The sequence below is a fragment of the Gossypium hirsutum genome, chromosome D06 (assembly GCF_007990345.1).
Source record: "Gossypium hirsutum isolate 1008001.06 chromosome D06, Gossypium_hirsutum_v2.1, whole genome shotgun sequence".
Lineage (NCBI taxonomy): Eukaryota > Viridiplantae > Streptophyta > Magnoliopsida > Malvales > Malvaceae > Gossypium > Gossypium hirsutum.
The window spans coordinates 852395-873728 of NC_053442.1; the positions used below are offsets into that span (position 1 = coordinate 852395).

At 31.2% G+C, this 21334-nt stretch overlaps 3 protein-coding genes and 2 non-coding genes across 7 annotated transcripts; 1 reads left to right on the plus strand and 4 right to left on the minus strand.

Moving 5' to 3' along the window:
* Positions 1 to 2403: 2403 nt before the first annotated feature.
* On the minus strand, positions 2404 to 5389 carry LOC107940104 (uncharacterized). Its single transcript, XM_016873530.2, has 3 exons — positions 4948 to 5389; positions 3347 to 3562; positions 2404 to 2691 (listed from the first exon to the last, which is right to left on the minus strand). The coding sequence occupies exons 1-3, from the start codon at positions 5224 to 5226 to the stop codon at positions 2602 to 2604; spliced, it is 585 nt and encodes a 194-aa protein (XP_016729019.1). The 5' UTR covers positions 5227 to 5389; the 3' UTR covers positions 2404 to 2601.
* Positions 5390 to 7863: 2474 nt separating this feature from the next.
* On the minus strand, positions 7864 to 7952 carry LOC121218975 (small nucleolar RNA R16). Its single transcript, XR_005915457.1, has one exon. It is a non-coding gene; the product is annotated as a small nucleolar RNA R16 (small nucleolar RNA).
* Positions 7953 to 8071: 119 nt separating this feature from the next.
* LOC121218974 (small nucleolar RNA R16) lies at positions 8072 to 8159 on the minus strand. Its single transcript, XR_005915456.1, has one exon. It is a non-coding gene; the product is annotated as a small nucleolar RNA R16 (small nucleolar RNA).
* A 1957-nt stretch (positions 8160 to 10116) lies between these two features.
* On the minus strand, positions 10117 to 16125 carry LOC107940080 (uncharacterized). 3 transcript variants are annotated; one of them, XR_005914382.1, is made up of 8 exons: positions 15935 to 16089; positions 15657 to 15779; positions 13016 to 14847; positions 12860 to 12935; positions 11703 to 12082; positions 11321 to 11419; positions 10760 to 11062; positions 10117 to 10334 (listed from the first exon to the last, which is right to left on the minus strand). XR_005914382.1 is itself a non-coding variant. In XM_016873497.2 (7 exons), exons 3-7 carry the CDS (start codon positions 14780 to 14782, stop codon positions 10877 to 10879), a joined length of 2508 nt encoding a protein of 835 aa, XP_016728986.2. In that variant the 5' UTR covers positions 14783 to 14847; positions 15657 to 15779; positions 15935 to 16110; the 3' UTR covers positions 10490 to 10876. The 3 variants fall into 3 exon arrangements, 2 of the variants coding, with proteins under 2 accessions (XP_016728986.2, XP_016728987.2); XM_016873497.2 differs by lacking the exon at positions 10117 to 10334 and having other exon boundaries at positions 10490 to 11062; positions 15935 to 16110; XM_016873498.2 differs by lacking the exons at positions 10117 to 10334; positions 15657 to 15779 and having other exon boundaries at positions 10490 to 11062; positions 15935 to 16125.
* Positions 16126 to 17515: 1390 nt separating this feature from the next.
* LOC107940079 (outer envelope pore protein 24A, chloroplastic) lies at positions 17516 to 20240 on the plus strand. The gene is made up of 3 exons (XM_016873496.2): positions 17516 to 17804; positions 17898 to 18254; positions 19957 to 20240. The coding sequence occupies exons 1-3, from the start codon at positions 17607 to 17609 to the stop codon at positions 20035 to 20037; spliced, it is 636 nt and encodes a 211-aa protein (XP_016728985.1). The 5' UTR covers positions 17516 to 17606; the 3' UTR covers positions 20038 to 20240.
* Positions 20241 to 21334: the final 1094 nt, after the last annotated feature.

The window sequence follows — 21334 nt, forward strand, 5'->3', positions numbered from 1 at the left end:
CTAAATTTTTGAAAGTTTTAATTAAACCTACCAACATTTTTGAAAATTCTCACTGAAACCCTTAAAGTTTCTAAAAATTTTAACTAAGCCATTCAAAACTTAATTGCAAGATGCACCACTAAAAAATCCCTAGACAATATAGTCATTTAGCCTATCATTTTGTGACATATTTATTATGTAATAATAAATATATTCATTAAAAGTACATGTAAAACATAAATTAATGTTTGGTTTAAATAGTAAAAATAGACATTTAACATTTAAATCTATTATGTGTGATTTTTTTAATTATAGGAATATAAAAAGGCAAAATAAAATAACACCACGATGATGTAACGTTCAAAGAATTATAGAGGCGTATTTACTAAGAGCGAATTACATTTTACTCTTTTTTACTTTAAAAAAAATGATAAATTAGTCCCTAGACATTTGATTAAAAAGCAATTTGATTAAAAATTGGCGTGATTGACAAAATAACTAGATAACTACACATGGCATGCTACGTGTACCTTATGCTGACGTGCAGGGACTAGTTTCTAATAATAAAAATGGATGGAATTGTTGATTGAATGACCAAATTACTCTTTGATCTAACTTATAGGGGCTAATTTGATTTTTTTTTTAGTTGAGGAAGCAAAATACAATATAACTCTTAATATAAGTCCTTGACTCCTTGTTCTTTTATGCCATTTAAGTAAAAAAAAAAAACCTCTTTGAAGAAGTGGCCCTTCTAATTCAAAAGGTTGAATTCTGCTATTAGTCACTGTAATTTGTGAAAGTTATGAATTTAGTCTGTGCACTTTAATTTAATTGAATTTAGTCCCTATACATTGGCGCAATGGTTATTTTTAGTTACTGTACTTTTTGAATTTTGAAATTTTAGTATTGACCCAAACGAAAGCAATTAATTTCATTTGGTTAAATCAATTATTAGTCCTGTACTGTGCATACAATTGTATATTTCGTCCATATTCTCCAACTAGGTCATTCTAAGTCCCTGTACTTTCAAAATTTGAAATTTTAGTCTTAGTGTAAATGACAGTCGTTAATCTATTAACTAGATTTGTAATGAATAATATGTGAAAATAATAAGCTAACATGACATTACACATATGATAACGAATTTGCAGCACTAGATTATGGAAATAGCAGAACTTAACTTAATAAAATTAATAATTTGGTGAGGACTGAAATTTTAAAATTCAAAAAATACGACGACTAAAATTAATTAAATTAAAGTATGAAGATTAAATTTACAATTTCCATACAATAAAAAGAAAAATAGAAAATTTTAACCAATTAAAAAACTACTTATTTCTTTTCTCACAAATTTGTATTTTACTATCTTTTCTATTTTAATAAATATTTTTCTTTTGAAAAATAACTTGATATCATTATTTCTAATAAAAAGAAATATGCAGGCTTAAAAAAAAGACCTACAACTTTGGTAATTTGTTAATCATTTTTAATACCTTGATTTTTTTCATGCTTTTTATGCATTAAATTAATTACATTATTATTATTATTATTATTATTATATATTTTACATTATTGTTCCACTTATAAAATTCTTCAATAATATTTTAAAGGAATAAAGTAAAAATCAACATTTTAAAATAGACTCTTTAATAATTTTTTTATCAAATTTAAAGAATTTTTTTACGCAATTATCAATTAGATTTCAATAGTTAAATAAAAAAAACTAAAATATTGATATATGAAACAAACGGACCAAAATTTAAACGTGCGAAGAGTGTTGTCCATAAAATTAAATTACCTAAAAAATTCAAGATATCATAAAATATTATATATAAATATATAATCAGGGGTGTTCAAATGGTTGGTTCGGTTAATATCCGAACTGAATTTTTTTCAAATACATTAACCGAACCGAAATATTTCGGTTAATTTAGTCTGTTAACTAAATTAACCAAAAATTATATGACTTTGTCTTTTCGTTAAAATAAATATAAAACATATAAAAAACACATTGCTAATATTCATTTTTTTAATAGTTCAAAAAACTTTAAATGGAGGTGACAACAACAAATAAAACATTAAAAACAACTACATAAGTCTTGAAAGTTAACAACCAAATACTGTATTATATATAATATATATATTATTTATTTCGATTAATTACCAGATTTTAAACCGGATTACCCGATAACCAAAATTTCAAAAAATCATTAACCGACTTCCAACTAAACTAAATTCGACCACCGACCGATTAATTAAATTAGGTCAATTAATTCAGTTTTAACCAATCTGTGAACACTGCTATATATAATATACACATGCAAAAACCATTTTTGTTCCTCCATTAGGTTCAAAAACAAAATAAAAAATATCAACAAATGTTTGATCCGACGATAAAATGCATCGGATTCTTAAAATAAATGATTCAAATTCGAATTCTAAATATAACATTGATCAAAAAGTCAATTACGAACCTCAAAATGATTAATCTTCCTAAAACTATAAAACATACATAAAAAAAAATACATTGGAACTTACAACAAAAGCATCCATTTTTATTTTATTTTTACAGTTAAGCTTATAAAAACACTTTTTTTTTTCTGGTAATTGCAAGGCCAAAATTTAGGACTGCAAATTCCCATTGGAAATAACCTTCTCTTTCTTTTTATAAGCTTCTTTATTAGTCTTTTTTCTCCCTTGACTGCTGCTAATCTGTAAATTATAACATCACCGACAAATATATGAGAAACTTTAATGCATTTAATTATAATTAATCTTATTTATATTATTTGATAAAATTTATATATTTTATATTTTTTTATTTTTTAATTTAGATTTTAGGGTTAATTTTAATAAATTTAACAATCAACTTTCATCAAATACACCCTAAAACTCGAAAATATTCATTTTAAAAAATTGAACACAAGTAAAAAAATTTATTCTATTTAACAAAATCATAAAAATTATTTTACCAAATATAGCTATCACATTGAATTAAAAAATAGAAGTATCGTATTAGAAAAAAAAGATTAAAATGTGTAGTAAGTTGATGTGCTTTTCGAAAATTTAAAATTCAAGTACAACTGTTAATAGTATTAAAATTATTTTGTTTTTGTTAAAATTAGGTTCATTGCAAAATCTTTTTTTTTTTCCTTTCAAAATGTCACACCTAACAAATTTAACGATTGAACTTAAATTTTAAAATATTAAAAATAAAGAGATTAAATTCTAAGAAATAAAAGTATAAGAATTAAATTCTAAATTTGTGAAAAATATTGAGACTTATGCCATATTTTAACCTCGAAAAGAAAACGTTAAAACTTAAATATCAAATGATACATTAAACCGAAAAAAAGACAAGACTGACCTTTGATTGAACCGAGGGGGGAACAAGATTTAGGGACTGCATAGATAATTTAGCAATTTCAGATATGGCATTATCGCGAACTCCATTAACATCACTTGATAAATTCTCATAAGCAGCTTCAAAAGCATCAAGCCAAAATCTAGGCAAACGAATGCTTGTGCTATGTGTATAAACATCCCACATCTTCCTCACTACCTTCTCTCTTTCCTCCAATTCCTATTAAACCAAAATAAAAGAAGGGTAGGATTAATTTTGACCCGACCTCGAAAATATAATTAATCTTATTCAGGATCGGACGGAGTCAAGCTCTCAACATGTCCAATATTGTATCCAGTGGTAGATTTTGGCTCCATTAAGTACCCGAATACTTAAAGAGACGGTGGATCTACAAAACGAGAGTGTACGACACTCAAAGCCAAAGGAGGGAGAGAGCAAGCAATGGTCTCGACCCCAAAAAATAAAAAAATATTTATATAATTGTTTTAGCTTTTATAAAATTGTAAAATAATAAAACGATAAAATTACATATTGAGTTTTAATTGTTTTTTACTCGTTTCCGACCGTAAAATAACTTTTTAGTTCACTTATGGGTAGAATTACCCATAAGCCAGGTTGAGTTCAAAACAAACCAACTAAAAAAATATAGACGAGTTTCTTAGGCCCAACCCAAAAAATAATGCTAAAATTTTACCAAAATTAGTTTAGATAAAAATGTTAAAACTCACCTGATCAGGCCATATTAAAATCTTTTATATTTTTTATATAAAAAAATTAAAAAATATAATAGAATCAAATCCACTAAAAAGTTTTCAATAAATGCAAATTTTTAAAAATATATATATACTTGAACAATACTAAAATTGTACAACTTAGCGAGTAAATATTTTTATATTAGTAATAAAATTAATAATAAAATAAAAATTATATAATATTCAAAAAATAATAATAAAATAATAACAAATCAATGAAAAATCAGTAACAATTTTTATCTTTTACAAATTTGAATTGAGTCGGGACTGAATCAAAAAAGCTTATCCGGAGTCCGGCATATTTAAAATGCAAGCCTTACTTTTTAAACAAGCCATTTTTCGAGCCAATATTTTTACTTAAATTCCTTCACTTTTCAGACAACTTTGGATCGAAACGCTGCCCCCGCCATGGACAATTCGACTTTAAGCATTAATGCTGCTATAGGGCATGATTCGTCTTTTCTACTCTATAAACTCATCGTCTCAAGATACTTCTTCAAGTACTCGAATTCGAAGAGAAAACTTCTCTCGAAAAACAATACTGAACGTGTTGAGGGTCGGAATAAAGCAAGATTTCAGAGAAATTATTATTCAATTTTTACTCCCTTAACAATATTCTACCTTCGCCCACATAGAGAAACTAGAATCATAAGAGAAATTACTGAGATTTCCATAGCACCATTTCGGAGAAACAGACCCGGTAAAACTCGATCCGAACTCGTAATGACCCGAAATTAACTCAAAAGCTTACGTGACCCAGCCGGCCTCAAATTCACAATTCTACCCACAAATCCAAGCAAAACCGAAACAAAAATCCAAAGGAAAAATTTGAGAAAAGATTCGATTACTTACAAGAACATCAAGATCTTCACGAATGGAGAAATCAAAGTCGTAGGAGAAACTAGTGAGATTCCCCGAAGACCATTTAAGAGAAACAGAACCAGTAAACATGGACCAAAAAGCAAGTAAGATGATTGCAGTCAAAACCCAGAATTTGTACCCATTTTTACCAAAGAAACCAGCTATAGAAGAAGTCGAAGAGCTATATTTTTTTAAAGGAGTTAACGCCGTTGCTTGTTGTTGGGAATGATGGATTGATATTGAGAACGATGTGGGTGAATTCTGATTCATTTTATTTAGCTCTCAAAAAAACCCACAAAACACCATGAATTATGAAATTGAAAGCTCTTGTGTTTTTTTATAGTGAATTTTAAGTGTTATTAGATATAGAGAGAGAGAGAGAGGAGAGAGAGGGACGCGGGGGGGAGGAAAGGGAGGAGAAAGTAGGTGAGGGGTCATAATAATGGGTGGATAGCTGGTTTTAGCTTAATTTATGTTTTTGGTCCCTGTGTTGTATTTAATTTTTTAAATTTAGTTTATTTATTTATTTTAATTTGATATAATTTGGTAGTATTACTATTATTTATAAGTTTCGTATAGCGATTAGAGTTTAGGATTTAAAACAAATGAAAAATGATAGACAAAAAATAAAGGGATAAAAGTAAACTACGATCCTCAAAACAATGTTGTCTCTCACACTATCTCGAACCACCTCGAAAACCCCGTTCATTGAGGAGAGCAACGGGCCATTGTGCAACGTTGATCTCTCCTTAAAAACGCGTGCTGTTGAGCTCCTTACAAGGGAAATACACGCATAAATTGAATTAATCAAACCACCAGTAGTTTAGATGATTTAATTAAATAAATAACTAATAAATTAAAAAATATTCAACTGACCCATACTAGCTCCCAACTCAACCAATTCAAAACTTTTCTATGCATGGATACCCTCTTCTATTACTGAACCAATTCAGTTTAGATAACATCCCCCAACAAAGACTCCCACCATCAAAACTACCCATAGAGAAAATTTATTTTTAAAGAAATCCAAATCATAAGTTTGAGCTCAATCTTTTTAAACGATAATAAATCAATAAAGGAACATTTCAATTACCACAATATCACCTAAAGCATACATTAATAATTATTAAAATAATAAAATTATGTCAAATTAAACTGTATGGACTAAATACATAAATTAAATATTATACAAGGACTAAAATCAAAATTTGACTCTTTAGAATCTACCGACACAATGCTTGTTTTTGGGTGTGGGTCCTATAAGTACAACGCTTAGACTACCGCGTTCCTTGCAGTTGACTTTTGTGTTTGTGACGTTGCTAACTACAAGATTAAGTACAATAAATTTCTTTGTTAAAATATGCTTTTAGTCACTGTAGTTTAACAGAATTACAGATTTAGTCTTTCTGTTTAAAATGTTAAAAATTAATTCCTCTTATTTTTCCATTTAAAATTCCCAATTTAATCATTATAATTATAAATATTTTCTATCAAAATTTATAAACTCAACATATTAATTAAGTTACTTTTATGTGATGCAACACATGATTAACAAAAAACTATCAATGTCATTAATGATTAGATTAAGAATTTTTCAATATTTACCTAAATTTTTTTATCATATCCGCTTTTTTTTTATATAATGCATAAAAACTATCCATAATCGTTCTCCAACCTTTAAATAAAACTACACTGATAACAATATCAATACTAGTTAAACCCAAATCCTTCTTTATTAATAAAAATATCAATACTAATCGCACTAAATCTCAACCAACTAGATTAAGACATAAAAATTAGAAAGATTAAACAAATAAAATTTTAACTTTCTAAGTAGAATAATTAAATCTCAAATTCTATAAAAATGCAAAAACTAATATCATATTTTAACCTAAAATTTTGGTCTATTCTTCTAGGAGAAAAAAAATTTTGTTTGATTTTTAGACCCTTAATGTTTTGCAATCACATTACACTCTATTAAATTGCAATTAAATTACAAACTATGTAATTCAATTTTAATACAATTGTACTCACTTGACATTTATATCATAATTTAAAATATTACTGTTAAGGGGAGGTTGATCTCGAACCCTCAACGGAAAATGTTGTCGCGCTCAGAAGTTTTTTCAATTGATAGTTGATATAGATACGACAAACAAGCTCACAAGAAAGATGACAATATTACCAGAGTAGGATCATAAACAAATTCATCAAGATTCATGTTGGGGTTGAGGAGGGGAAACACTCACTCTAGAAAAAAAAAATCATAAATTTCCAAAACTCATCTGAAAAACAAAATCTAAAATGTAAATAAATCAATTAATTATTTACTTCAAAACAATTTATAGCAACACTCAATTATTTAATAATGTTAGATTAAAAATAGGCCATTTTTTTTAGAAATGAACAGTTTCGGAGAAAGAGCTTGAAAAGGCATCCAGCTAGGCGAGTTTTCCAAACATATCAGCATGAAAACTTGTCCAGCCGGATGCACTTCCAAGCTCTTCCAAACTTTTTTTTCGACATAATCAGTTAGGTTAGCCTTAAAAACATACTAAAATTTGAAGAGAATAAAATCAGAAATCTCGTGTGGAAAGTGCCACTCATTGCACCAATGATGGGTGCTGCGTTTGCACGAACATCGATTTTCATCCTGTTTTATTTCTTAAGATAAATACGTAATATTGAAATTATGATGTTATTAGTAAAATAAAGTAGAAAAAGGTTTAACAATTTAATTAAAAATCAGAGAAAATTCACAAATAGGGAAAAATGCAGACATCAATGGCATCAGATTCAAACCACACGTCTGCTTCTTCTCTTCATTGAAAACAAGTGCCCTTAAAATCATAATCAGTTCAAAAAATTAGGGTTTCAATTTGTTTTTTTAGAAAAACTAAAACAAAAAATGGCATCAGAATATCAATAAGCGAAAATTTTGAATCTACACGGTTTAATCAGAGTGTAGGATAAGATAACATTCATCCCTTGCCACCCAATAAACTCCAAAAATAAAAACCCTAAAAGAATTTAGAAATATTTGAAACAAAAAAGGGGGAATTACACAATCAATTCAAAAAACAAGCCAAAAATTGAAAAAAAAATGATTAAAAGTAAAGGCATCAGATAATAAGCGGAGTTCATTAATCTACATTTGATGTTTCAGTATATATAAGCAATAAATTTTAACATCATTTGCCTTCACTTCCAAATTCCCACAATCAATTCAAAAAGAAGAAAAATAAACAAAAAATGGCATCGGAGTATATATAAGCGAAAATTTGAATATACACCGTTTAATCAGAGTGTAGAATAAGTTAAGTATCCATCCCTTTCCATTCAATAAACCCCACAAAAAACCCTAACAATTTATAAAAATAAACAAAAAAAGAGAGAGGAAAATTTGTAGGTAAGTCCATTTGACACCAAGGCAAAGAAATAGAATGCAATGGGCTGGTAAGCTTACCCCTTTTTTTTCATTATCTGCATCTGTTGTATATCTTCCTTAGCAAAATCATTTGATATTTTTGCTGAGAAGAGAAGAGGATAAACAGATGCAACGCCTTAAAGAGGAAAAAACTATATTTTGCTTACGAAAATTCTATTGAATCAGGAATTCAAAGAAGGGAAAGCTATGAGCAGAGAAGTGGGAAAATTCTTTGGAGGCGGCAATTTGATAAATAGGAGAGGAGGTAGTGGGTTTTTATAAAAGAAAATTTACGAATTAGGGTTTTATTGGGCTTTTTATTTGGGCTTCCTAAACGAAATAACTATGTTTTCTTTATTTTTTTTATCTCACTATGAAAAATTATAAATCAGTCACTTGATTATAGATGTGCTCATAAGCCGGGCGGCCCGGCTGAAATATGAGAGGATTCGGGTAAAAATATAAGTTTAGACAAAAAAATGAAGCCCGTTTAGAAAATGGGTCAGGCCTCGGGCAACACTTTTTTGGCCCGGGCCAGCCCGACCCGGCCCAAATATAATAAATATTTTTATTTTTTATTTTAAAATACTTTTTTTATTTTTTTTTATTTTTAAAATATTTTTTTATTTTTTTAATTTTTTTTGGTGTTTATTTAAAAATGGGCCGGGCAAGACCGGGCTCGGGCTTATGAATTTTTTCCCGGGTCGGGCCTGGATAAAATTTTAGGCACATATTTTGGGCTGGGCCGGGCTCAGGCATAGGACACGGGACAAAATTTTTTATGGGCCCAACCCGAACCCGGCATGGCCCGACCCATGAGCACCTCTACTTGATTATTAGTAATTTTCTTTTTTGATCACCTAATTAAGAAAAGTTATAAAATGATCATTCAACTATTCAATTTCATCTTTTTTATCACTCAACTATCTTGAATTTTTCAGTATTCTATTTTTACTAGAAAAGACGAAATTGAATAACTGAGTAACCATTTTATAATTTTTACTATAAAAACTATCTTTAATTTTTATTTGTTCAAGCTTTGACCGATCTTTGTACTAGCTTTTTTGTTGAATGAATTTTATATGTATATGCTTGAATATGATGTGATTAAAATTGAAGCAATATTCATGTAATGAGTACACACATGTTAAAAAATGGTCAATATATTTTAAATACGTCCCACATGAAATTTTAGTTAAGAAATACAGTTTAAACTAATGGCTAAGCGGACAAAAATACTATAATACAATATTAATGCTTTGATAACTCAATTAAGTTTTTTGAAACTTAGGGACCAACTTAAAATTTAAACCATTGCTTGAGGACATTAGATGTAATTAACCCTTAGCTTTTTGTATTTTTAAATTTAATGACACTTAATTTCTTTTGTTATAATTCGAGACGCAATAATTAGTGGATTATCATTTGAATTAGGATAAAAGATGTAATCAAATTATTCAAATATTGTTTGCTATCTGATAGAGCATATCATGTTTGATAAGCGTTCTTCTTTTTAAGTGCCATTACATTGGAGAGTAACACAATTTCAAGATTTTAAGAAAAAAAAGTTTGATTTAGATCCGTTTGAAAGAAAATTTAACTTTTAAGATATAAAAATAAATATTTTATATTTAAAATAATAAAAATAATTTAATTTTTTAAAAATATTTATAAAAAATATCTTGAAATTTTGTTAAACAATATTAAATTTATAAAATAAATTTCATTTTATCAAAATAAATCTTATTATGAAAAATTTTTTGTTAAATAATATTTGTGTTATTTTGAAACTAATATGTAGAATAAAAGAATTTTGCGCTCGAGCCTGGGTGATTTGTATCGAGCATATTTACGGAGAATCTAACAAAGCGGCTAATCCCTTGGTTGGTATGATGTTTGACTACCAATTGGGTCTTCATGAGTTTGCTTCTCCTCAACAAATTGATATTTCCTGAATAATTTATAAGACAATGTTGATGTAATTACTATTCTATAATTTGCTACTTTTTTTTCTTAAAAAAAAACCTAAAACCAAAAATTAATATGAATAAACCGAAAATCAAACTTGAACCGAATTATAATAATAATTTTAAAAAATCCAAAATATCCAACCAAACCAATATCACCTTAGTATATTAATAACCTACCATGCATGTATAAATAATATATTTTTTTCCAATAAGAGTAAAGGATAAAGAGTTTTCTGAAGATCGAAATCCAAATTAATTGATCAGTTCACTAATGATTCCATTCAACATAATTAAACATTATTACATTCATCCAAATATGAACAAAACAAACAAATAGCAGCAGAACATCTCACAAATTTAAGTACCCCTCAACTCATGCATATATATATATGCAATAAAAACTAACCTCAATGGAGTCAATGGCGTGGTGTCTTTATTTGCCGCATATTCTGGTTGAATCAACTTGGTATGTAACAACACAAGGGGTCACTGCAAAAACGTAAGAGATGCCCTAAAATCAAATTCAACCAGATATCTCTGTTTCTACAGTGCCACATTGTAGTAAAGAAGCTGTGTTGCTGCTGTCCATATCATCCTTAAAAACCTTGATATGGCAAAGCTTTCCACCGGCCTCATCAGCAAAGGTGATCTTCCTTTCTTTTTGGATTACACGTTCGGAAGCAGCAGTGTCGGAATCCTCGGTTAGTTTCTACAAAATTCAAGTATCCAACCATTGAAGGAATCAGCAAAACTAGTAAGCTATACCTAGCATTGCTTAAGGTTTTCAAAACTGAACCAGTGATTGAACTGATTAAACATGATTTCCGATTTCCAATTTTCTATTAGTTTTGTTTTCAAAAATAAATTAAAATTAAAATTAAAATTTTATACATGTTCGAACCGGAAATCCAACTAGTTCAACCAACAATTCGGGTTTCTTTCTATCACGAAGAAAGGAGAAATATACCATAATTTTACAGAAACGGTTGCAATCTCTTGCCATCATTGAAAGCCATTTTCTTACAGTTTCTTCAGCTTTTGTTGCACTTTCAACAGCTATCCTGACCTGTCATAGCGTAAAACGAAGTTAGATATGTAAACATCATGCATCTAACCAAATATATGAATACCAATTAAACTTTAACTTAATTAACATCGTTGTTGCAACATGTAAGAGAATGTAAGTTCAAATGTGCTTAAATACATATTATCTTCCGATTTAAAAGCTCAAGGACCTTATAGGTAGTAGTTGGAATTGTATAAAGAATATCAGACTTAAACTTTTAAAGGTAATATATGTATAGGTCATTATGTGTTCATTAAATAACCAAGGTTGTGCATCAACACACCTCATCAGCATTTTCTGTGGCTGCAGTGGTATCCAACTCAGGCTGCAATTGCCCCAGCACAATATCTTTCATGGACTTCAACTCAGTTGTGAGTTTAGTTGCTAAAGATTCAATATCGCGCATTTGTCTCTGCGTGAATGCAATGGCACTTTGCGAACAACGTTGGAGAGTGGTGCATGCACTGCTAACATGTGGTGCCGTACGAGATGGATGAACCTTGAGAATGCCCTTAGGGGGGGATCCTTTCTTATCTTGTTTTGCACTTCTCATAAATGGTTTTGGCTTGATAGTGGCTCCATCTCTCCCTAACTGGTCAAGGCCATGAGCTTTTAACATCCTATGATTGGTCTGCTTCCCAAAGTATAATTTCCCTCTACATTCTGATATTATCATAAAAACCAATCAATATCAAGCAGATATGGAATGCAATAAGGACAAACCTAGTTTGAATGGGAAAAAAAATCCAATTATGCAGATCATGAAATACTTAAATTTAAAAGTTTCGTGAGTTCTGAGATCTTCTGTAATTTTAGAGGCAAGAGATATTAGATGTTTGCGAATAAAAATAAACTATATGGAAACAATTAATTGGACATATTATGAACTCTTTCTTTTTCTTCACATTGGCCACTGTTTACTTCTTTTGCTCCAAATGCTTACAAGTTAATTGAATAAACCATTAATGAAAATAAATAATAGGATTTATATTTGATTAATTGACTGTGTATTGTTCTATGCACAATCAATAAACTTGATGATAACACATCATCAGAAAAATAAAATTAACCCTGATTTCCAAATATTGAAATCATACATTATTAGTCCATCAAATATTAACCCAAATTTCCTAACTCAGTGTTGACTATAAAAACATATGGCTATCTTGACTTGTATGAAGACATGATTAAAACTCAACTCTTGTCAGACACTAGTTCGACACAAGTTCAAACCATATGACCCTACCCCCAACCCTAACATTGTATCAGAATAAAATATATATATTTCTGATATATATATATGGCTACCACTTATTTGTTCAATAAATTATGATGAAGCAATCAATTAATATTAGGAGTTTCAATATTTTGAAAACCACTTTAAAAGACAGTGCATAAAAGTCAAGATCCCAATCTAGTAACAAATTTTTGCGTACTTACGTTGACGCTCATCTTCATCCAACCCAGTTAACTCCATAGCCCGACAAAGCCGTTCTTGGGAGGTTGGAGAAATGGCCTGAAAGTCAAAGCATTTAGTTAGAAAAAAAAAGCTTCAACAGAATATGGTAGAGTTACTTAAACACACGTTTTGCACACCTTTCTATATGAAAGAAGCCTTTCCGGATGATGTTGCTGATTCCTTTGATCATAATCTGGATCTCCTGGTGATGTCATAGGCTTATCCGAAGCATCGTCATTAGTTGCCATGGAGGCAGGCAACTGGGATTGCTTCCCTGCTGAAGAAGAAGCGCCAAAGACAGGGACTGAATGTCTTGTGAGATTCAGGCATGACGAACTCCGATGCAACCCATCGTCGCTGGAAGGACTGATGGCACTGTTTAAAGGCCAACCATGTGCAGTTCTGCTCTCATGGGAGCATGTACTACCTTCATTGATATTTTCCAAGCATTGGAGGCTATCATCATTGTCTGTCTCAGGTACTTCAGTTCTGTCATTACTGCTGGTTTGACAAGCCGTCTGGTGGTCAGCAGAATTATTTATAGAGCTATCATCCAAATCAGGAGAACAACCCTTGGTTGGAGGCATTGACTCTGGGGAAATATCATTAGGTAAAGCATAGACCGTATAACTTTCTTGTCCAAATACTTGCGAGCCTGAACATTGGTAACTGATAATTTCTGGACTGTCTACCTTAACAATCTCCCAACCGGAAGAACTGGCACCAGATTGAGGAATAACATCAATATATTCACAAGACACCCCATTCGAAACACTGCGTACAGGTTCTTCTACGGGAAACAATGTACTACCTCCTCCTAGACCACAAGGAATGGCTATCTCTGGAACTCGAATCAAACTATAACCATTATAATCCTTTGTTGGAGACATTAATTCTACGGGGACATCATAAGAAAGAGGACGGGAAATATAATCATCCTTTCTAAATTCTGACAGGTCAGAGTACTCATAACTTACTGTTTCTGGACTGTCTACCTTTACAATATCCCAATTAGAAATATCCCAATTAGAAATCCCCACATCATATTCTGACTCTAAATTTCCCCTGTATTCATAGGACACTTCATTAAGCGAATCGTATTGAGGTTCTTTTGTAGGATAAGGCACCTTAGTCTCTGAACTATATACATTAGCAGTTTCAGGAACTTCATTAGATACAGTAACAGTAGAATCCACTTGCTTACTGTGACTAAACCTTGGAACAGATGTAACACCGAACATGGTTCCACATTTTGAGTAACATGGCTCAGGAACCTCAACTTTGACAGGTGCAAGCGAAACCCCATTTGGAGATGAAACAGAGACGCTCTTCCCTGAAGACTTTCTCTTCCTCTTCTTCATATTCTTGGATAGTTTGGATTTCAAACTAATAAGAGGCTCTTCAAGATCATATCCATCATCCTCGGGCAAAAAGTTCGGCAACTCATGTTCCACACTAGAGCAAGTTTTCATGGTTTCTTTATTTAAACCAACAAAGTTCGAGCATTTTCTTTTCTTTGATTTACAGCTCTTCTTAAGCTGTCTCAACGTCATATTGACAAAGCTAAGATCATGCAAGTCGCCAATTCTTTCATCACCATTGTTACTCCAATTCAAATCACAATCTTCAGGTTCGCTTTTGATTTTTACTCCTCTCACCAAAGAGAAGGCTGTGGTCTCTACCTCAACCCCATTACATTCGGTTGGCGAGCTCTCTAAATCATCACGTAGATGAACTGTTGGAACTTGATCATGATTTTCGGTGTCTCTTAAATTGTATACTTCCTTGATTTCCTTAAATTTGAGTGCTGGTCGTCCACGAAAATCCACATTCATGAACTTTGCCACAGAACCACCTTTAATGGCATTGATAAAGTGAAAATGGGTCAAGCTCCTTAACTCCATCAGATAGTATTGTTGCTGTTTCTGACTCTAGCCTCTATCATTCAAATTTAGGCTTGAATGCTTGCCTGCAACACAGAATTTTCATTTTTTAATAAACTTACTTGTGATTAACCAAAGCACTAATTTCAAAATAACTAGCCAAGCATCAGCAAGGATTAAAATTGCAAGTCTAACTTTTTCTAGATGAAATTGAAATCCCCTTTCTCCAATCTTACCCCGACTAGAAAAATAAAAGGCAAATTAATGGCAATAAACTGAAAATTGGCACTAAATAGTCAAATTTGTGTATGAAATGGTTTACTTTCAATGAACCCTCTGAAACAACTTTCGAAAGCTAAGGTAACCTTAGAATACAATGTTCAAGCAGAACAATGTCACCACAGACAAAACAAAACATAACATGTATATAAGCACGATGCTAGCTTTAATTTTGAAAACATCGAAGATCCAAAGAAAAACAAAAACGTGCAGTTGCAATGGAGAACTGTTAATTCCATCTGTAAGACCGCAAATTCATGGGATTAAACGATGAGTGAGCTAATAATACAAAAACAACCGCGTTACCCTTTTCAAATGCAAATTATTTGTTAAAAAGAGAACACTAAATGATTACTCTCTTGGCTCACTGATATAAAATTTACCAATGCTGGAACCGATTTAGAATGTCTGAAAACAGATACGTCAAGAACAAAATTAAAAAATTACAAAAAAAGGGGTAAGATCTGAAAGTTCCAGATCTATGCTGTCGTTAATTTCGAAAAAAAATCGACATTCCAAAGAGAAAAACTGCGATTCCATTGGCAAGAACGCAAAATTCATGGAACTAAGCGATGCGTGAGCTAATAGTATCAAAACAACAACAACAACGCTTTACCTTTTTCAAATGCAATGTCTGCAAAACGGAAACACTATAGGAAGAACTACAACCGGTAACCTAATTAAGTTACAGCTTACAGTCCTGGACCACTGATATTGATATTCCAATGCTGAATCAGATCTAGAACGTTTCAAAACAAATGTGTAAAGAAAACAAATAAAAAAATTAACAAAATATAATATCCGAAAGCTCCAGATCTACCTAATATTTTTCAAATCTAGACACTCAAAAACAACTGAAACTTGTTGTAGAAAAAAAAACGTGCATACACTCACCTGAGATTGAAGACTTCTTTTTCCTAAGGGGAGAAAACGAGAAGGGGGAGAGGAGCTCGTTGAATTGCAGCTTCGTTATAGATGGAGTGAGTAACAAATGTTAGGGATTTAGGGGCTGGCTGGTTAAAGAATTTGGGGGGAGGGGGGGAGTTATGATCTCCCGCCAAATTGTTTGTGGCGGGAAAATGTATGAGCGGTAAAAGCCTTGAATTGGGTCTCTTTTAGTGAAAAAAAATTAGCGGAAAAAAGAGTGCGCGTGGTTACGAGGCGCGTGTAATATTATATACTTGGGATAATATAATTTTTGCCCCTGAACTTGTTAATTAGGTTCACTTTGGTTACCTATACATTTTTTTGTGCACTTTAGCACTTTAACTTGACAATTGGGTCCAATTTGGTACTTCAACATGAAAAATCTAAAAGTTTGATAATGTGGCAATCTGAGATTATGTCACATCATCACTTGAAATTTTTAAAAAATTATATAATTTTTAAGATGTGTCACATTTAGTCTTTTAATAACTGGATAGGTGATTGAATAAGTCAGAATACCGGTTCTCGATTCGACTAGTTTAACTATTCGACTAGTTTAACTAGTTCGATAGCCAGACTAATAATAATTAATTAATTAATTAATTAAAAATATAATATATATATTAAACTAATTCAACTGAATATTTTTGTCCTGGTTTTCAATTTTTACCAATTTCAAACAGTTTTTGAGTTAATCGGTTCAACCCCTTTGCTCAGACCATTATACCAATCAATTTCACACCATCAATTTTTAACAAAATCTAAGTACATAAACCAAAATGGATCTAGTTGCAAGTTTAAGGACCAAAGTGGATAATACAAAGTACAGGTACCAATGTAAACATAATTATCAAGTTCAGGGACCAAAAATTATATTATCCTTATATATTGTAATTATTATGTGATACTAATTACATAAATAAAGAAAGAAAGGAGGAAATTTTGACATATCCGAAAATGAACTAGGTCTTGAATATTGATATCGATCTATATTCTAAATAAAACTAATTTTTTAATTCATTTTTTAAGTTTAATATTTTTATCCAAAAATTTTAAAATATTATACAGGTTTCTGAGTTTGGGTGAGAAACCTAACCTTTGTATATGTATAAGTATAAGCAAGACATTTTTGTGCTCGTAGACTACTAAAATTCAATTTGAAAAAAAAGGCACCAATTGTATAATTTAACCTAAATTTTTTATTTGGAATGATGATTTAAAATATCATGTCTGTTTAATATTACACCATTAACGGTAATTTTTTATTAAATGTTACAACAAGTTAACGTAAGTAATCAAAATGTAACATTTCAAACATAAATGACTAAAATATAACCTGGGGAAAATAAAAATGACTATTTTGATAAGTTTCCCTATATATATTTATTTTAGTCTATTTCGGAGCCTAATTTCCATTTATTCGATCCATCTCAAATTTTAAACTAGCCAACTAGCTTGCATTAGATAATTCGGCTTTAAATAATTTAAAATTTTGAATGGAATTAGCCCTAAATAAATTTAAAATTACATTGAAAACCAGAGCCTTAAAGCTGTAACAATTACAAAACGAGAAGCCCTCGACATTTTCACCTTCTCCTTCAGTGCCTCACAGTTCCTTGTTACCTTAAAGAACAAAAAAATGAAAGCGTCTTTGAAAGGAAGGTACGCCAATGAAAAGAACACCGCCGGCGCTACATTGGTCGTCAACGCCGGCGATGTTAAGCTACGCGCTTCCATGAGTGACGCCACTTTCGTCGACGGTCCTAGCCTCAACGGCTTGACTTTAGCCGTTGAAAAACCCGGTTTTTTCATCGTCGACTATGACGTCCCCAAAAAGGCAAGCTTGCTTTATCTTAAACAGCAGTTTTCCCTTCGACTACACCTTCAAAGAATCACTTGACTTGCTAATTACGTTTTTTTCTTGGGTTAGGATTTTCGGTTTCAGTTTATGAACACAGTTAGGGTTGCGGAGATGCCGTTGAAGCTCACTTACAGTCACTGCAGAGGGGATAACCGGACGGCAGTGGAGGGGGCGTTTATGTTCGATTCGGCTAACACGGTGTCGGCTAATTACGTGCTTGGTACTAGGAACTGTAAGTTGAAGTACAGTTACGTGCACGGTGGGGATACCACCTTCGAGCAATGCTATGATTGGGGGAAAATGGCGTGGGATTTCGCGATTTCGAGGAGGGTATACGACGACGTTTTTAAGGCAACGTATCAGACTTCGAACAGCGATTTGGCTTTGGAATGGTCGAGAAATTCCAAGTTCAATGGGACTTTCAAGGTTTTTTTTTTTTTTTTTTTTTTTGGTATTGGTTTTTTGTTTACTTTCCATTGCATGGTATAGTGTTAGTGTAGATTAGAGAACTTAGAAGAGTTTCACAGTGACTGATGTGGTTTGAGGAAATGAGTTTTGAGGATTAGACCTGCTAATTATGCCCTATCCCGGACATCTGATCCGATCAATATGAGTTTAAATCCAATTCAATCTGGTTTAATCCTAAAAGTTCAACAAACCGATCAGGTTCAACCAGAATTGGGAATGACACAAACTTGAAATGACTGAACTAGTAACCCAAAATAATCTGACTTGAAGTGATAATGATCCGAAATGACCTGACCATAAAACCTGAATGTCCCAAACCCGAAAAGGCCTGAATTCAAACCAGATTGAGGAGTCTAATGAGGATGGGTTGTTGAAGAAATTGAGTGCAAGAGTGAAAACTGAAGTAATATTAATCATAAGAAATGTGAATTTGGGGTTTGAGAAGACATTTTTCAGCAAAAATGGTGTTTTTCTAAACATGGCTGCTTAGTGTGGTGCCAAGGAAAAACATTAGTAGATAAATGCTGTTTCTTTATATTCTGAAATCCCTAGAGACTCCATTGTTTTCTTGATTCTGTCTTCTGTTGTTTGAAGAGAGGTAGAATGTGGTCAACTACTCATTTAACTCACTACTGGATTTTTTGCTTGAAATGTTGAGAAAAGCATGTGAAGCAAACAAGGCTGTGGATTGCTTTGATCATTTTGCTTATGGTGTCTATGGGTATTTGCTTGTTTTTTGAATTTGTTTATGGCAAGGTTTGTAACTAGTGGTCCAGAATTTGGGGAATGAAAAAAAATGCCAGTGTTGCTTATTAGTTTCAACCAAGTAAATAACAATACCAAAAATGAATTTAGGTCATGTTGCTTTTAAGGCACTGAATCTCATGAAAAATGCTGGGATACCATGCATCTCTCTCTCTCTCCCCCTTTTTGCATTTCTATTACATTTAATTATCGTATGTAGGTTAGAAATTAAGTTTTGACTTTGGGTGACTCAATACAATTTGTTGACATGATGACTGCTGAGGTTTTTTGGTTAAAGGGAGGCTACATCCATATAGGGATCTCAAGCTTACAGGTAGAACTGTCAATTGGTTTGTCGGATTAGTTTTGGATCGAGTAAATTCATATTTTTCGGTCCAGAACATTATGGAGTCGGTGCATAAGAGTTATTTGTTCGAGTCATTTCAAGTTTAAGTTTGTTTTGGAACTGGTCAGTTTGGTTCAGATTGTTGACTTTATATGGTCAAATCTGGTTGGTTTGATTTGTGTTTGGATTGATCGGGTCGGATTTTCGAGTTCAAGTTAGAATCAAGTAGTCTACTTGCTGGTGTTGCTGATATTTTAACCTTAAACATATTAGATATCACATTTTAAGAGTGGCTGCATGGACAAGTCTAATTGCAATTGTTGTTGCTATTTGAAAATTTTTATTAAGCTCCAAAAATTTTAATTAAGCCCCAAATGTTTTTGGAAATTTTCATTAAGCCTCTAGAATTTTTGAAAATTTTAATTACCCCCTCCCCCACAGACCAAAACTTAATTCCAAAATCTTCTGCAGTGTTTACTTAATAGTTAGTCATGTAACAGCATGACCTAAGGTATTTATCCCTTGCCAGAGATGATTTCTAACCATGAATCATTTTTCATTTTTTTCCAGATTTCAGCATACATGAACCTGGCTGAAGAGTCTAAGAACCCTAAAATTATTGCTGAGAGTAGTTGGGATTTGGAAATTTGATTTGTTATTTCGGTTACTTTACATTTGGATAAAAACAGGGTCTTGTTAGCTGCTTCTCCCACATAGGTCCATTACATAGTTTTGCTCCTAAAAATTACCATCTGTAATGGGCTAATGATAGCTCTGTTGTTGGTTGTACCATACCAGCTGCACTATCCATTCGTTAAATTATGAATATCAGAATTATGGTTTTAGTCCCTCTACTATGTTGTTTGATATAATTTGGTCTATTTTTATATATTATAATATTATTAATAGGTTCAAACTTCAAATTGATAGAATTGATAGTTGTTAATAAAATTACAACATTGTTTTTTCGTAATAGCATTAACATGTAAATTAATTATTGGTTGGACATGATTGAATAATAATAAATCCATGTCATCACTTTAATGGCCCCGAGTTGTAACACTTGCCCCAATGTAATTGGTTTTGCACCAATTCTAACCGAAAGTGCACACAGTTTCAACAATATACTGGTGTAATTAACTCTCTTTTCTGTCTCAGTTAAGTTTTTGGTCTGTATCGATTGCATCGGCTTGTTCTGTCCAGTTCGTTTGCATTGGCTAAGGCATTGTGTATTGACTGGTTCATGTAAAATAGTTTGTGTATGCATATTTTATATTTAAAATTTATTTAATATCATTCATTTGATATTTGTAAATTTATATATTATATATATTTTAAAAAATATTAATAAATTTAAAATGGTAAAACGAAATAGAAAACGAGGTATCTATCAATGCAATATTGACAATTTCGTCTTGCCCTCAATTTTTTGTCCTGTCTTAGTGGATCAATCCTTTGTATCCAACATACTTAGGGTATTTTTAGATAACGATACGTTTATTTTCGGTTAGATTAAAAATAACGGTAATGATAAAATTAGTTACTATAACTGTGAAGTAAATGATTTTACCGCTCATGAGTATAGTGAATCCAAAATCACTCTTAAATAGCTAACTAAGCCATTAAAGAATGGAATAAAAATAAATAAAATAAGAAAAAAATAAAAATAACAATAAACAATAATATAAACATAAATATTCATTTTATAAATTTATTTTATAAATTATAATAACAAAAGTAAATATTAAGACCTTAAATTCAGTTCAAACACTATTTTATTTTATGTTTACTCAATTCAATTGATTTATTACATCACTAAAATCATAAATAAACGGATAAAGTCAAGGTCAAAAAATAGTACTACAGTTTCTTTAATCTGCATGGCATGATCCGATTGGATCACAGGAAAATAACAACTAAGTTGATCTGACTGAATCATTATCATCAA